This window comes from Zosterops lateralis (assembly GCF_965231275.1).
Source record: "Zosterops lateralis genome assembly, chromosome: 3".
In the NCBI taxonomy this organism is placed as follows: domain Eukaryota; kingdom Metazoa; phylum Chordata; class Aves; order Passeriformes; family Zosteropidae; genus Zosterops; species Zosterops lateralis.
This window is the reverse complement of record NC_139764.1, coordinates 37,681,436-37,700,195: the sequence shown is the minus strand read 5'-3', so window position 1 is coordinate 37,700,195 and position 18,760 is coordinate 37,681,436. Positions and strand designations below refer to the sequence as shown.

The window sequence follows — 18,760 nt, the reverse complement described above, 5'->3', positions numbered from 1 at the left end:
ACCTTTTAGAACACAATTAACACTCCCTGTGCTTCCCACCTCACAAAAGCTTAGGAGTCATTCTGCAGAAAGAACTTCTGCTGTGCCACAGGATGAGTCAATTCCTGTTCAATAGACAGAGCATTTTAATTTATAAACCAGACTTGTTTATACACAGATGTTCAGGCAATGATTCAAGATTCCCTTGATATACTTTTTTTTCCCTTGATACACTTTTTTCCACTACACTTCATGCTACTTTTCTCCAGTTTCAAAATAATCTACATTCTCTCACTGCTTGCTCCTAAGGGTTTTCCTCATAGGGAACTGACAGAAAAACAAATATAAGGAAAGCATAATACAAGCTGATTTCAACTAGCAGGGCTTTCATTACACTTCTACAGTCTACAGTTTCCAGTGTACTTAATGGCATTAAAAAGAAGTATTTTGTTAAAGTCAGTTATTTCCATATTTAATTAGCTCAATAACCAATTTAACCGCTCTCAGAACAAAATGACATATAATGAATTTTTGATAGCAAAGTTAATCATAGCCAAAGGCTTCAGCTATTTTTCACATTACATGGGAGAACCCATGTCTTTGCAGTGTTAAAATCCGCTCGAAGCTGCAACTTTGTATTGAGCTCATGTAGAAATATATCCAATATACACTGGATATATTCAGTATGTATCCAATAAAGGGCAAAAGCATGTATGAAATAAACCATTTAAAAGATGCATTGCATCAGATAGGTATCAGTAATTTTTTTTCTGAAAGACTAATATTGCTTTGTAATAATTTTTAAGGTCCCTCAGGCACCTAATTTTTTTCCCTTCAAAATAAAACCATTCTGCTCTTGAAAGTAAGAGCATTCCCCTGGCTGCTATGAAAATACTCTTGAAATAAATTACTTCAAATAAGAAGCGTTTGTCAAATCTTATGTAAAACTTCAGGAAGATGTTCTCTTCTTGTAAAATTTGCATTCCCATACATAACTATGCTAGTTGTGCCTGCAGTCTGCACTACTGTTATTGTGAACTGAACATTCTTTACTTAAAGAAAAGATGTATGAGGGCAAGATTCCAATGATAATGCTCTAGCAAGTCTGGAGTAGAAAACCCTCATGAATAGACTTAAAAGGAGTCTGCTGTCAGTGAGAAATAACACCTATTGCCTTCACCACTGTCTAGTAAAAACTCTATTTAAAATAATTAATAATTCGCTAATCTTTAGCATTTAATTATATAATTAAATCAGTAACTTGGTAAGAGGACTTTTTTTCTGTGTCTGTCTATATAGTGTATAGTCTAATATTCTTTTGTCTATTAGTCTAATAGTGTAAACTCTTGAAAGGGTCACTGGCTCAAATATTACCAGGGACGTAACTCAAGAGGCCTCTGTTTTGTCTGTGAAAAGGAAAAGGCCATGCTTTAACAATTCTTTAATAATAATAATAATAAAATCCAGCTTTACAATTCCCCTTGTATAAAAAATAGCTAGTTACAAATGAAATGAAGGTTTTGAAATTGGAACAGAAAAGCCCATTTGCTGAAGTAGTCACTACTGGAAAAAAAAAAAAAAAAACCTTACAAGCAACCAAAACTATTTTCAGTACACCTTATGTTTTACAATGAAACTCTAGGAAGGCAGAGCAGTATCAACCACCAAGTATATTCTTAGATATCTGTATTAAAACAACAGTTGTGATACAGTGAATATATGTATGTTCACATGACTACTTTTTTGTTTAGTTAGTTTAAAAATAAAAGGCCAATTATTGTACTAACAAAAAATTAAGCATGAAAAGAGTCTCCCAAGCCTCATCAGTTTGAGAAATCAAACTTAAGACATATATGCTTATGAAAAAAAGTGTGTTCAGAGGAAACCTCACTGTAGAAGATGCTGAAGTTTACTGTTCCCAGGGTAGTAGTATCTTAAACACTTCATTCTGAATGCCTTAAGTAATTTTCTGTTCTGAGTTTATAACCTGAATGCAGCAGATTCAGGACACACACCATGTCTCAGTCTTAGCTAAGGATCCTGCTCATAACAATGGCTTTTAATGGATAGTCACGAAGTTGGTGGCAATTCAAATGAATGTAACAGTCAAAAACTTGCAGCTTTGATTTGCAACAGAAATTAACAAAGCAGAATCCAGCACCTCAAATATGCTGAGCTGCTGCTCCACACTCTCAGTCAGCTTCCAGTAACTAGAAGTCAATTCCAACAAGGAGCATCCTTAAGGATGGACGTTGACAAGGGATTCTGCTACTGATAGTTCTAAACGCAAAAGTAAGCATCTGACTTACCTCCAGAAATTTCACCAGCATTGTCAAAACGGGATTTTTTTTTTTTAATAAAAGGACAGTCATTCTAGGCATGTGTTATGAATATTAAATGGCTTTCACTTTTACATGTCTCTGTCTCCAGTCATTTAAAGTGCTTCTTCCCCTAGTATTCCTAAAGGCACTGACAGAGTCAAATCTCCACCTTTGCAACTAGTTACAATTTTTTTTTTAAATTGCCATTCCAAACCCCCATTTGTCAACACAGACATATGTGACCATCAAACACCAGTGGCATGCTTTTGTGTAGAAGCATGTGCTAGAGGCAAGAAATTTACTCCTGGCATACAAGAACAATGATGGCTGGTCAGCCTTCCATTTCAAAACACAGAACAACTTCACTGCCTTGCATATGGTAAATATATTCCATTTCAACATGCTTGTCAGCACCACAACTTTATGATTTGTTCAACATAGTACTTTTCACAGAATATAAAAGCTAAGCATCTTATAATTAAGGTGGCAATAACAGGGCTTGCTCAACAAGACAGTACAATGTGACATACAAACCCGATGTCACTAACATCACTTTATTAGTTAAACAGAATGTTTAAGCCTTTCCATTGGAAAACAAAGTTTATCAGATGATATTTCAAAGCCCGTAAGTTAAAAAAATATTACAAATATGTAATACTATACAGCAAGTAAATTTAATAAAAATCCTGATCACAAGACAGATAAATTTTTCCCCTCTGATATTTTCCTCAAACTTTGTACAGGTACCAAGGGCAGAGTTTTTCTAATTTCTTTTAAGCCAAATTGAGAGTTTGAAGAAATGGAATTATCTATTTACTGTAACAACTCTGCACAAGTCAAAGGTCAAGACTGGTATTAACTGAGAGCATGTCTTTTAGGAAACCTTATGTTTCTGCTTGCAAGGTGAACAGGATTGTAGGAACAAGTAAGCTGGAACAAGTAGGTCAGAAACCATAAATCAGTTCAAATCATCTAATACAGAGTAAAGTACAACAGACTTAAAGCTGGTACACAGAATGAAGGCACAGAGTTCTTCAAATTTAGAACTGCATAGCTGCCTGGCCTTCTATTTGAAACTACCAATTGTAAGAAAAAAAAATAAAATTCAGTGTATGATAATGAGATGGCTTCCTCATGAAGTAAAAATGCATGATGCGTTCTCATCACACACTGTTCTAGGGGAGATGCTTGTCTAGAAGTGGAAAGAAATGGAAAAAAACCAACACCAAGGCTGCCACAAGCCAGCAGCCTGATGCTGTTCGGCTTCGTACCCCTCTCTAAAGTGAGAGCAGTGTGTTAAAGAGCACAGGGCTGACTCCCTATGGGCACGTCAATGCCCATTTTACAGAATTCACTGAAGACAAGGAAGATGTAAAAAATGTTTTGTTTTTCCATCATTGGACAGTCATCACTATAAGTTTTTCTTAACTGGTGTGCAAGTTACTAGTTTTCTTCTCTATCTGATGAAAGGTGCATTCACACTAAGCCAAAAAATGCCTTGGTCTTAATAAAGTTACACATTCATTAGCTTTTGATGAATGCCTGCAACCCCTTTCCTCTCCCCAATAATATCCTTCAAGTACCCCTAGGCTCTAATCACAGTATTCTCAGTAACTAAGGTTTTGATTTTAAATTTGTTGAAAGCTGCCTAGAGAGATGTTCTGATTACCAGCTGAGCCTCAAACACAAACGGTTTGAGGATTTCCCCTGCTTTCTGGGGGGAATCTGTCAGCAAGTTCCAAGATGTGATGCCAGTTCAAGTGTTTTGGCCACATAACATGGATTCCTAACTCATTACTTCTTTCACAGAATCACACAAGCAAAGCAAAATACTCTGCAGAGCATATCTGGATGGTTTGTTTTCTAGCATGTCAGTCTTTGTATTTTTTTTTTTGATTCTGCAACCACCAGCAGTTTACCCAAGTATTCAGTACCATGTAGCTTCCGTGTAAGATTGACATTGCCTTAGTAATTATTCCTTCCCACAACCAATAAACTTTCTTTTATAATTAGCACTGGGTAATCAGGTTTGCAGGTATAAATTATACTGACAAAATACACATTAAAAAATAACCTGCATCTCTTATCTCCTCCAAATTTCAAAACTATTCAGTGAAAAAAATCCCAAACACTGACTTTTCTAAAAAATGCTGACTCTAGAGAAAGGAAATGGTTTAAAAAAAACAATTAGTGTATCCTAACCTGCCATGAAAAAAATAGTATTACTTCTGTGTTTTATACTTTGATGTTCATTAGCATTTTGAAGTACAACCTGCAAAGAGAGAAGCCATTTGAGAAAATGAAAAAAGGTAGTTATAACTAAATACACTGCAAGACTAGGGAGTTCACCTGTAAGTACAATTCATCAAGAACAGAGCCAACAGTCAACAGTAAGACGTGTACTTCTGCCCCAGACTGACAGATGTCACTCATTGTTTCTTTTGTCTGTAACAATCATGTCTTAAATCAGCTTCCAAATCGTTATTTTTACAAAAAAGATCTAATTGAAACATCATAATCAAGGATTGTGAAATTCTTCCTATTTCATCAACAGTGGTATAGCACCAAAAAGTCTGCTCTGAAAAATGTAAACTAATGACCAACACAAATCACTTCAGGAGAGCAAATGAGCTGAAAATATTAAGCATGGATGGCATGAAAATCAGTTTTCTCAAGAAAATTATTTGGCACTCAACACTGGTTTACAACTTACATCATACTGTTGAGTATATAGATACATTATAATATTATGATATCATTCAAATACATTCCACACTAACTGCAGTATTATATCATTAAATTATCAATGGTCAAGTACTTTATGTTTAAAAATTATGAGATAACTAACTTCAAAGTTGTAACGGGCATTCAAGTGCTGACTGGATCAATTTCTAGTTTTTAATGTGTACAAGATTTTATCTGATCTGCCATACTTGTCCTTGTTGAAGGTTGTTCTCTCACTAAACTTAAAAAAACCTGATGTCTCAATTCTTCTAATCTTTTTTTAAATACAAAACCTCTAGTTTTGTGTTTAATTCCCACTGCCTAATCTTCTGTGAATTGTCAAAAAATACAATTTAAAAAAAAAAAAACAAAAGTCATGGGGAATAGGGGAAAACAGTCCAAAAATACTTCCCCAAGCTGGTCCTAGGAAACCTGGACATGGTGACTGTGCCGGAGGAGTGAACCTCGGCCACTGTGATTCTCTAACAGACATTTCACTAACTCCAAAACCTACAACAATGGTAGAAAAAGACAAAGGACATTGACAGCATCACAGCAGGTTATGAAAACAAGAGACATTAAATGGAATTTGAAGGTAACACATTTATAAGCTCTGGGAAGGAAAAGACGTTTAACTGTTTTTAATTGTTATGTATCAAAGAACCAAAAGAAACTGGATTTTTGGGAACAAAGAGAAAACATTCAAAACTACAGCGGAGATTGTTGACGTAACTTCAGCAGCAGTAGCCAGAGGTAGAGGGAAATAGCTAGAAAATAAACCCAGAAAAATAGAGTTGCCATGAGAGCAACCTGACATTCAGGAAGGCTCTATCACACAGTTTCCCTATTTATATGGGAAGAGCATGTATATTTGCAGGACAAGGCAAGTACAGCCCTAATTACTTTCCAACTTCACCTGAACACAAAACAAAACCAGAAACACAGTGCTTTTTGGTTCACTCAGACAGAAGTGACTGCCAGAAATACATTTAACTCTTCTCTTTTTGTCCAATCCACACTCCATGCAAAAATCATTACTTTGGTAATTCAATACAAGAACTTATTAATAAGACCTGTGAGGCTAACAGTTTTTTCCTAGAAAAATACATTTAACTTCAATTTTTACCTTTACCTTGTGAAATAGGACATAATTTTAAGTTATTTATTACTTAAGAATACTTTATAATTGCTAGTTAGACTCCCAATTGCAGAATTATGGAGCATGTACACTTTACTTCTTCAGGACAGCCTATGTTATTTATTATGCCTGTGTAAGATGCTAGATAACAAAAAAGCATAATAGTAAGAACACAACAAGCAAGAATGAGAGACATGAGCTTATCCTCCATTAGAAAACAAAATTATGCATCTGAAACTACACTATTCTTCAAGACCTTACCTTCTTTTTGTCCCTCATTGAGCCCTTCCCTCGGACCATTATCTTGCATCCTGTTTCTGCCTCAAGCTGTTTAGCTGTTAGTCCTCTGGGCCCAAGGATTCTTCCAACAAAGTTAAACTGAAAGAAAAAAAATAAATAATTTCTATAAAATTAAGTAAAGAAAATTAGTTAAAAATTTGACAAGATGTATTCCTATGTCTTAAAATATCAAGTGTTTAATGGCTTCGGACACCACACTAAATGCCTGAGGTTGAAAAAAGAGTTAGGTCCCATTTTCATACATTAAGTACCACTTGACCCCAACTTCGGGGTGAAACTAGGTCTTTTAGATGCAACATCAGGTAGTCTGCATCAGTGGCAGTCCTAATTTCCTCCTTATTAAGTTCTGTAAAGCTCTTACAGAAACTCCAAGCTGCTCTCCCTCACCACAAATGTGTCTAGCCATGCTCATCCCTAGGCCAACAAGGGGCACCATGGCAAGGAAACACTGCGGGGCTGGGTGCAGGATCAGCCATGCACAGACTCCATGCAAGGAATGCTCAGGGGCCAGGTAAGCTCCAGTCCTTTGGGAAAGGCCCCTGGGCTCACTGTTCAGCTGCTCCTTGCTAAGGAGCCTGCAGACACCATTCTCCTTCCTCATTCCATGTGGTTCTGCTGCACTCAGTATGGCAAAGACATTGAAAATAACTCCACTTTATCTACCTGTAGAAATTTTCTGTGGATGGCAGGGACAAGGAACTTTGCAGACCTGAGATGTTCTAGAAACACGTGGCTTTATTACAAGGGTCGTGGGTAAAGAGGGCTTTGCCTTCAGCCACCAGCCTTGGCTGAAGCAAAGCCCTAAAGAGAGAATGGGGGGAGAGAGAGATAGAAGAGAGCTCAGGGGTAAAAACGGAGTAGGAGCAGGGGAAAAACATGGAGAGAAAACAGGAGCAAGTGAGGCGAGAGAGAGGAGAGGAGATGGGCCAAGAGAGGTGAGGGAAGAGGGGTGAGAGGGCCAGAGAAGAGGGTAGGAGAGCCAGGAGAAGAGAGAGGTAAGGGAAAAAGGTAGGGGAGCCAGGAGAAGAGAGGAGAAGAGGGCTATCACCTTGTTCCAATACATTATATCTCTTTTTGTGTTGAATATTCTAATTTACAGTGACCAATCGGCGTGAGATACAAAACCTACAAACTTTGCATGCAGCCTATAAGAACTACTACATCACCATGTCATTTTATACTCTAAACTCTATAGACTTCTTTCTTATGCACTTGTTCCTGGATGTCTTTGCCAAGGTGGAAAGGCAACATTCTTGTCTTTTGTTTTCCCATCTTCAGCTAATCACCGTCTTCCTGCCTGCCATGCACACATCTCAAAACTGGCTTTCATTCCAATTTCACTCAGGTTTTACATCTACAGTATTCCTTACCATACAGTCATATTCATAAGTCCTTCCTGTCCCATCTTTCCCAACATCTACCCATGCCATGGGTAGAGGCCTCTTACATGTTTATTTTAGGCTTTATGGGCAACATTTCTTAAAACATATGGTATTGTCATACATACATACACAGACACATCCATAAAATATTTGTATATATAAAAATTTATGTGTATATACAGACACAAGAAAAGCACATCACTTTTTGTAAGCTGTATCATTTATTCCATTGTACATACAAATAAAGTAAGCATTTCATGTTTAATTGGCTGACTTCAGCAGACAGCCCTCGCCTACACTCAACACAGTGAAACCCCCATTCAGCCATATGTAACTTTATTTCCTAGTTATTTTCAAGAGTTTTTTCTCTTTCATTATTTTCAACACATTCTGAAAATTATGACATAAATAAAAAAACCACTAAGTGATGGTAGCATTGAGAACACAGAGCAGTACTCTGTGACAACTGCAGTGCAAAGATGAAGCACCAGCTCAAACAACAGATAAACTAAGAAATTTCAGACTGAGCATTACATGCGAAGAAGGAATTAAAAGAACAGAAACTCTTCTGTAACACTCTGCTCTGGATATTTAGATCCCTGTAAACAAAGTTATTCAATGGAATTGTGAAGAAGTTGTTGGCTTTCATTTCCTCAGCTAATTAAAATTGGGCTTGAGTACTAAACCTCAACGTATTTGAAATCCTTATGAAACTGCAAAGACCAGAAATGATTTAAGAGTAAGCAGAAATTATGAATGCAAGCAAATTAAAGTTCTTTAAGAAAATTAACAACATTTCACAGCAGCTAAACTATTCTGGGAATATATACTCCCAAAGTTATTTAGTATTGCAAGCTCAGAAAACAAAGACATATTATGAAGTCTGAATCAACTACAGGGAGGTGAGGGGGTGTGGAGTAGAGACTAAATGAACTTGTGAACACACACAGAAACTGGGAACCATAAGAAATTAAAGAAACACACACTAAGCCTTGATAAAGCAATGAACTAGTTACTAGTAATAAAGTTCAGGTGTGAAATATTATTAAAATTTTACATGTCACACATTTTATGTTTAATACCAAAATGGTACCATTGTCAAACATGAACATGAACTTAACTTGCTTTTCTCCACAACCACACTTCTGCACACTATAACTTTGGATATCTATGCCATTCCACCAATAATGCTAAAACAGTACTCCAAAGCTGACTTTAAATCAGTATTTTAACCAACACACAAGCTGACTATTGTAATATTCTCAATCTCTCAAGCAAAACAGCAGTCTCTAATGTTCAATTAATTTGGATCGTAAGTAAAAGAAAAATAATAACATACTTTGGTTAAAAATAAATTTAATAGAACTATACAGGATACAAAGAAAAAAAAGGGAGGAATGTGTATTACCCTCAAGTTTGCAACTTTATCCACGTGGTCTGAACATTATTTAGAACTTCTAGTTGAGAAATCACAGACTTAAAACTGCAACACAATCTATTAAATGTTAAACCAGTTCCTTTACAAGTTACTCTCAGGATATGCTTCTTATAAAGAGCTTTCACAAATTGTTCCAAGGCAGCTCGACCCCACTTTTGCTTTCCAAACCGTACATATTAACACTTGGAGTCTTTCTGTATAGTTATTCCTTCCAAATCCCTGCCTGTTCCCATTGGTCCCCTTGGGCCCTAGAATTTGATCATATCTAAAAGCAGGACACCTAGACAAGGCAGTACTTCTACTGAAATCTCAACAATGTTATGTTATTCAGAACAATTATATCTTATAAACCACATTGTTATTAAGACATCCCAAGTTGTTTCCTTCCCTCCCTCAAAATTCAGTTCTTATGTTTGTTTCTAACATTCACTGTCCCCAAATACTCTTTTCCATTATCTCAGCCTTGATCCTTTCCCCTAGTTTTATATTCCTATGAAACTTTTATGCCCCTCTACAACAGCATATATATATATATATATAACGTATCTAACCTCACACATGTTGAAAAGTGAGATTATGTTAAAAATTAAGCAGAAGTGGCTCAAGCTAAGATTAACTGCTTCTACATCAACAACACAGAAAAAGCAATCAAATGAAGTCAGTCTCTCCTTCCACAACAATTAATATCTCTCTACACTCAATATATTTTTTTGTATTAAAATTTTCACTAGTGGTATTTCCCAATCGTTTCTCTGAGTTTTACTTTCACGTGCTCAAGTCTTCTTAAACTCAAAATTAGAACTAAAGAAACAACTTCCAGAAGAAGGTGACACACAAACTCCAGAGCATCCTAAAAGCTAAGAATGACAAGCGCTTAGGGGAGCTCAGGTGCTGAAGTTCCAACCAGTTACATCCTTGTTGCTCTCTCTCTGCCTGTTTCTCTGCATCCTCACCCTCACATTCCCTTAGTTTGCTAACTTTTCATGTTTGAAGTTTTCAGCATGTACAAAACACTACTGGACCTTGCTGGTATGTACACAGCTGTTTTTGGTTTTTTTTTTTGAGATGTCCAAAACATACACCTTTAAAGGAAAGAGACAGACAGCATATCTTGGAAGATTGCACCTGAGGACCTTTGTAACTTAAAGTGTTTAAGCAGAAACAAATGTATTGAGGAAAAAAGCAGCCCCAAATCCTAATGTTTCTACCCACTCTGGGATATTTATGATTATTCTACAGTGATTGACACTCCCAAGAGTCAACAAAATTTTGATATGGAAATGCGTGTACCTAACAAGTCCACTGCATAAGAACCTCCCTGATAAAAACATCTTGTATTCCCTACTCATAGAACAATTATTTCCTAGGCAAACCAGGCACTTTTATAGTTCTCATCTTTCCCACGCCCAGAACAAAAGTAGTAAAGTAAGAATGAACCATGCCAGAGACTCAGAGCTGCTGATTAATAAGAGACTACAAAGAAGTGTGTCTGTTTTTTTACAGTATGGGAAATGCAGTGTTTAAGGATCTTTCCATGCATGTCAAAATCTGAAGAACTTTGTGCAGACAAGTAGTACTAAATTTTATACTACTATTGTGACTTTTGTATTTTGTGTTTTCCTTTGAAATATGAAAATATGACGTGGCAAGAACTAATTAAACTTATTAAAAATTCTTTATTAAGGGAAATGAATTTGAAAAAAATCCAATTTGATTGAAATATCCAAATCTAGCAAGAAAGAACATAAACACATGCATTTGATTGAACAATTATTTAACTCAATTAAAAACTCATTTATTCTACCATCTTATTAGCAAATGTTCCAGTGACTTACTAAACATTGATTTTTGCAGAGTCAGTTACTTATCACTGGAAAAACAGCCAAAATAAACTATTCTTCAAGTCTATTTCAACTTAAGGAAATCAAGGAAAGTTTTAAAAAGCTTTTATATTCCCTAGGTACAATGTGTATCTGAGTACTTTTCATATCCAGCCTAAACACTATTTTAAGGAAAGTCTCAAGAAGAGCTCAGCACTTCCTCATTATAACAAAAAGATGCTCTACCCTTCATGCTGACTTTAAGCATACTTTAAGAAAAAATAAGCAGCTAAATTCAGAAAAATATCATAAACACACACAAAAAAAGAGCTTTTTCTTTATTAATGATTCATAACAAATGCTGTGCAATGTATGTATGTTTCTCGTAATCCAGTATTTGGTTTCACCTTCTAATCCCCAGCTTAGAAAAATTACATAAATACTATTATTTCCTTTAAAAAAAATCAAAACAAACTAATTACTACAACTAAGTACTTGTAACCATACATGTCCATTCTTGATGATGTTATTTAATTATTAACCTCCTGCAGAAAGCAGACTCAGTATAGCTATGTCATATATGAAAACAAGTTCTCCATTTTGAGATTACCTTTAATATAATCTCCTTTTTTTAAAAATCACAATAGGACAGAAACTTCAGACTTCTTAATCAGTTTGCAAGCAGCCTTGCCTTCCCTTATCCATATTTTCCCTAGTTTTATTTTACAGCCTCGTTCTATGTTAGACATAACTGCCGGCTGAAAGTGAAATTCTCATCAAGAGAGAAAACTGTATCTTATATTCAGCCTTCTCCATGGGCAAATCACTTTTCAGATTATATACTGATATTTAAACAAAATAAAGAATCCCAAAAATGTAGTTTAAAATGTCCTGGTGGTTAGTTTGCTTTTTGAAGACATGGAGAGCAGCATTTCCTGCCCATTTCACTGTCATATGAATTTCCACACGAAATAAAAAGCATCTGAAGACCAGGACTCAGCATAGTTCAGTGGTTAAAATATGCCATGGTTAAGAAGCAACTAAAAACTGGATGTTATAATGGAGAACATCTGGGATTTTTTCTTAAGCAGCAATGCTGGCAGTGAGTTTAGCCACTTCAGAAGAAACTTTCTATGTCTTCAGATGGCAGGAGTCATACTCCAAGACCATTTAGAAGGTAACTTAATCTGACAGTCACAGCCTAAAATGCCAACCATGGAAATGGAGTAATGAAGACACACAAAGGAATTTCAAGACAACAAAGGCACTCAAAACAAAGCATGATGAATGTCTATGACACTCACAATGATGTTTGTTTAATGTGAGTACTCTTTGTGAGCAAGATTAACATTACTCCAAGGATTAATAAATTTCTTAAAGATACAATTAAATTCAAGTATGTATTTTCATGCATATTTTTAACAAAGAAAATCAGCTAATGCATTTAAAAGTAACGTTTATATGCAAACAAATTAGAAATACTAAAGCAGAAGATAAAAAATAGCACTATGTTGACAAAACAAATAAAAGAATGGACTCTGAATTCAATAAAGCTTTCACTGACCTACTAAAATTAGCAAATTTAGGTTTGATTTTTTTCACTGTCTTCTTTTTAAAGGAATATTGTTTTATGATACTGGTAATACAGTTATTTTTCTGCATTTCTTAGAAAACGTTGCATTGCTCTCAGCCGAATTTTAGATAATCATAAAAAAAAAATAAATCAGATACACATAGCTGATTTGATTTTTTGAAAGCCTCTAACTTGAAACCAGTATAAAACCACCTGAGATATTAGAAAACAAAATACAGCCTATTAAACTGTAAGATTGTATACTTTCAGTTAGGTAGTTTAGTGTCTAATAGAAAACAAATCTTGTAGAATAAAATTATAGATAGGTACCTTTGAGAATGAATTTCTGAGAAAGTAATCTGAAGCATTTTATAGGAAAAAAAGAAATGACAAATTGGCAATTTACTGTACCTTACACAGCTTTCTAGTGATAACATTTTCCAGTATTTATTTCATTAATATATCATGACAATGTAACTATTTCCACAATGGTAACTTTGTCAAAAAATTGGCTTTTGGTTATTGCTTTGGGGTTTTCTGTTGTTTTGGGTTTTACTGAGGGGTGGATGTTTGGTTAGTTGGGCTTTTTTTCCACAAGCACAGCTGCAGTGATGTGTATTTCTGTCCATGGAAGTGTACAAATACATACACATACTGTTAAGAGAACGAGCACTTACACCTATATCTGCCAGTAAAATAGCAATCATGGATTAAATACATAACCTTCCAGTTAACATTTACAGCCCCCACTTCCTTCTTTCAGTCAAAATATTTTCTTCCAATACTTTAAACTGCTGCCACTATCTCCTCCCATACAGAAGATACCTCTACATTTTTGGTAGATTGGGATTAACAGAACAGAAAATTTCTTCTTCCATGAAGACAAAACCTCAGATATATTTATTTAACATCTTTTAAAAGTATTTTCAGGGATTCAACACCACACTTAAAAGCAAACAGCTGCACAGCTTTTGTTGAAGCAGTAAGAATTACTATCAGAGAAGAACAAGTGCATACCATACACAACTTACTCACTGACCACATTATAGATTAACTAAAACCAAGAAAGGCCAAGTTCAACTAACCAGCCACTTGCATACATTTCAGAAATCAAGAGGGAAAAATATGGGTTTTAAGAATAATGCTGAAATTGTGAGGTCTTTCATTAACTGCATTAACATGCAGTCTGAGGATTAAATGTGCTCTGGCAGAATTTGGCATGTTTGTAATATAGTTAAGAAAAACAGATTATCTGATGAGATTTTAAAGAGAGAAGAAGCTGACAAAGCAGATGGTACTATCATTGTCAATACAGTGAACACAGACAATAGTAACAACATTGAAGTTAATTTTTCCATACAAACTAACTTTAGGTAGTTGTTAAGACTGCTAGTGACAACATGTGAAATTGTTTCCCCAAGTCTCTACCAAACCCACCTACTATTGGTAATAGAAAAGTTGCTGCAGACAGCAATGCATTAGAAACATTCTCTCCATCCCTAAATATGGCATGTTTTCTAAGCAAAGTCATCAAGTAAAGGCCAAAGTACACATGCAGTGAATATCAGCATGACACGTATAATCTGCTTAGGTCAGATATATCCATTTACATTTGCTGTGTGTATCTGATATATGCCATTTTAATACTATAATCAAAGCTAAATGAGAACTATTGAAGCATTTAAGTGATAAAGTTAAGTAGTAAATTAAAAAGGCTGTGCTGTAAGCAACTTATACATACAAATTATCATTAAATCATCTCTTCATCATAAATAAATACATAAATACAAAAATATAACCATTAAGGTACTGGAGAATAAAACACAGAATATCAACCATCAGAAAATTAGGATCTGTCACATATTCAATCAGCACTTTTGTGCTAGATAAACAAAATCAAAACTTCTAGCACATCTGTTGAACTACCTCTGAGATTACTTCAAGTGTGAACAATTTAATCCCCAACACTTAATAAAAGGATCAGTACAGCTAAAATATTTTAAGTAATTCTAGTTCTCTAAAATTTGAGTGGTCACAAAGAGAAGAACAACATCTTAGAAGAGAGATAATGAAAAGATTTTTTTCTTTTCCTTAGTGTATTAAATGGTTAAGCATAATTTTCAGTACGTATGTAATGCACTCAGACTGGTTCCATCTTTATTTAGTACACTGCATACTTTTTTAACAAAGATTATAGGGTTGGGGGCATTTTGAGTTTGTGTTTTCTTAGTTCTAGCTCAGTTACCCTAATCATTTTTCAACATCAAAGCCAGATAATAACTTGTTTCATTATGGGAAAGAACTGGTAATTATTGTGGGAGTAAGACCAGCTTGGTCTAGTTCAAAAACATCCGTAAAATATGTATTAATGCAAAAACAAAGGATATGAACATAATTGTAATACATTACTAAAACATAGTATTTGTGCAGCAGGAGAACAAAGCTGACATTTAATGTTTTGAAGTCTGATATAATACACAAAAAATATCAGCATCTGGAGGAAAATGAACACGTTAGTGGAAAGGTTTTGCCTATTACTCATTGCAGAGGTTCCAATGAAAAATTTGGCTAGTAACAGAGAAAATGATTTCTCTGCATACAAATATCTGGAACTAATACTCTTTCCCAGAACTACATTTAAGTATTACATAATGCAGTTACTGTAGGAATAATTTTGGTAACATGTTAAATTCCTTTATATTATATTTGACTGGGCTTTCAAGCACAGCTTCGTAAGTCAATTACAACAGTTCAGATTCTACAGGATGTCCAGAAAAGAGAAAGATCTCCAGAAACATTATAAAATTTATTAGTAAGCACTATGTGGAGCAGCAGAGAACAACTTCAATCTCTCTTGTAAGTACTGGGGTATTTATGTTTCATGGCATGCATGAGTCAGTCTGCCTCAATGCTGTTTAACCTCTAACTCACCTCATCTAGAAAGCTGGTGCCATCAGCACAATTCAAACACTGAATTGTTCACATTATGTTCACAACCGAATAAAATCTCTTGAATGAACACAGACATGCTGCAAGTCAGTTGGCTCACAAAAACTGAGCACAGTATTTAGCATTCGTTGGACAGTCAGTGAACAGACCATACCCACACAGACTCTGCATATGATCTTTAATAAGAAATGCTGATACAAATGTATCTATGTTTTCCAGTAAAACTTTATTAAGAAGATAGTAAACAATGAGTGATGAACAGCAGCACCTTGTTCTCTCTACAGGATTAAGAACTGCTGTCTTCCCTTCTTCGACATCAGCATTACGTGTCTAACGGTTTAGAGGATGGATTATCATAACAAACAGTTTGGTCCACCCTAAAAATTACTAATCTATTATTTTTTACTGATAATATTCTCTAAGTAACATTAAAACAGGCAGCACAATAAATTAGAACTTTTAGGAGTTTTTTAATATGACAAATTGGAAATTGTTTAAGATTTTGCCACTTCAAGTAGTTCTGTTATTTACTAGAACCACAAGTATTAAATTTTCAAAGGGTAACCCTGAATCCTATTCAGCTATTAAGTTCTCTTTGCTAGTATCTGTATTCGGGCACTGTAACATTATTTAACAAATTAAATAATAATTCAGTTGTGTTCTGGAATGTGTCAAAATAAATAGCACACCATATAATTTCAGAAAACTGAGGTTATATTAAGTGGGTGATTAATTTTAATAGATATATTTTGCTTGCTAAAATCAAAACTAAACTGTTTTTATGAAGCACCATATACAATTAAAGCCCAAACACCACAGCAACATAACCACCTTAAAATAAAAATATCAACTTACTGCATTTCATAAAATCATACAACAGTTAGGGTTGGAAGGGAACTTGAGGATCATGTAATTCCAAACCCCTGCCAGGGGCAGGGACACCTTCCACCAGATCAGGTTGCTCAGAGCTCCATCCAGCCCTGCCTTGAACACTTCCAGGGATGGAGCGTCCACAGCTTCTCTTGGGCAACCTGTTCCACAGTCTCACCACCCTAAGGGTGAGGAATTTCTTCCTAACATCTAATTTAATTCTAACTTTTTTCAGTTTATATCCAATCTCCCTGACCTGTCCTAAAAGACCCTCTCCAGCTCTCTTGTAGGGTCACTTCAGGTCGTGTAAGGGTGCCACAATTTACATACAATAATTCTGCAACGTTAGAGCTTTGTTGGTAGAGTTGATTTGCCCATTACAGATTATTACAGATTATTTGCATTTGTTCCTGGCTGTGCAGAATATCAGACACTGATACAGTGATCATTCCAAAAGCTGAGAATCTTTCTGATCACTGCAGCTGTAAGCTACACAAACCAGATTATCCATGTGATGTCAATAAAATATCATTTTTACCCAGCAGACCACATCCTAATGCTTAAAATGCTCCTTCAAAAAAACAAAAACAAAAACAAAAAGAAGGAAAAAATGCATTTAAAAGTATAGCTGGGATTTAGAATGAATTACTAAATCCTTTAAATCCACATCATTCACCTCTAATAACCTCTGCTGAAGGCTTTGAGAGCATGTTTAACTGACTAACAGCTTTACAAACCTCATGTAAATACATTAGACCAAAAAAAATGAAATAAATAAAATAAAAATCAGGCTGGCTTTCCAGGTCATTTTAATAATGGTAATACAGCTTTCTTAATTACAGAACAAAGAAATCTCAAAGCACAGATTAAAAGATAACAACAAACCAAAAGTAACACACTGAAGGATACAACTTTTTTTACTCCAAATTCTAAATTTGCAGATTAAAGGAGGACCTGAGTAAATTAAAAGTAAATATTTGGTGTTGTTTCTGATAGGTACTGAAAAATGTTAATGAAATACAATGATAGCTAGATATTTGTCTAAAGAAACTTAATTTTTAGCATTGAAATGCTAATTAATGTGACAGAAGCATCTGAATAGCTACACCTAGTTGGCTGAATGCATAACAACTAATCAGAGAAGCCAACATACAGTTTTCTTTTATCATCTGTTTGAAATAGGTATCTGTCAGAACTCATCATCAAAATACAGTCATAAAAATTCAGGATGTAGTAATTTCTGTATATCCAAAATTCAGTATCTTCAAAATGTTATCTAGGATGCCAACTTAATTTTCATCCACTGAAACAACATTGACCCACTACAGTCTTCCCGGAAAAATGTATTTTCAGCTCCTCTGGGAAGAAGATTCCACTTTATGTTTTAAACACCATGTATATATGTGTTACCACAGGTGGGAAAAGAAAAAAAAAGCAACTCCTATGTTAACACAACAGTAGTACCTTTAATCTCAAAGGCATTGTTTTCCCAGATTAGCTGATGAAGAGCTAGCATGATTTCTTCAGCAATTTTTTGACTGATCTGAAGATCAATCTATCCAACAGCATACCAAAAAAATAGATATCCTAATCTTCTCGATTTGGCAAATTACCACATCTCAATATTCTTTTCAATTTCGTTTTCTAAAAACTAACCCAAGATGTAAACATTTATGCCAGGAGATTTACCATTTAGTTCAAAATTAAGTGAATACTAAGAAGCTTTACTGTCCTACTATTGAGTAACAATTTTTATTTGATTTTCCTGTAGAAAAATTACACCTCCACCATATAGTTTTGGCATTAAGATAATAGAACCTTCAGATGGAAGGTAGAAAGCAATTCAAATCTAAAGGGAGATCTCTGTTTTTTGTGAAAATGAATGCCACAATAACACCTTACATTATATCATCAACGAATCAAAAAATTTCAAAACATTGAAGATGTTGCACTCTAAGTTCCTTTCAAGAGAAGCAGCAGAAGTCAGGTAACAGACTACAAAGGTAGAGAGAATTTAAGAATAATTCTTAAATTACTGACCTCTAACATAAAGCTATAAAAGCTGTATAATTTTGTTTTTTACTGTGCAGAGTGAAACCATCGCTTGGAAAAAAGCTAATACCATAAATAAACTGCATCAGGTATAGAGAAGGAATAAAGGCAAGTTTAAGTTCTGTTAATATTTACTCTGATATTTTTGTATAATGTAACACATAGGTAATATTGGCATTGGCCTAAACAAGTTACAGAATTCAAAATGAAGATC

General features: G+C 34.8%; 1 protein-coding gene across 9 annotated transcripts in view; it reads right to left on the bottom strand.

Moving 5' to 3' along the window:
* Window positions 1-18,760, bottom strand: part of QKI (QKI, KH domain containing RNA binding) — a gene marked incomplete at its 5' end in the record, with an annotated part of 142,902 nt that overhangs the window by 74,412 nt on the left and 49,730 nt on the right. For all 9 annotated transcript variants that reach the window (XR_014589497.1, XR_014589498.1, XM_083856561.1 and 6 more), the window contains one exon: window positions 6,424-6,540. Coding sequence is in view for 7 of the 9 variants with exons in the window: in XM_083856561.1 (XP_083712687.1) it covers window positions 6,424-6,540 (117 nt within the window). The remainder of the gene's footprint in view (window positions 1-6,423; window positions 6,541-18,760) is intronic.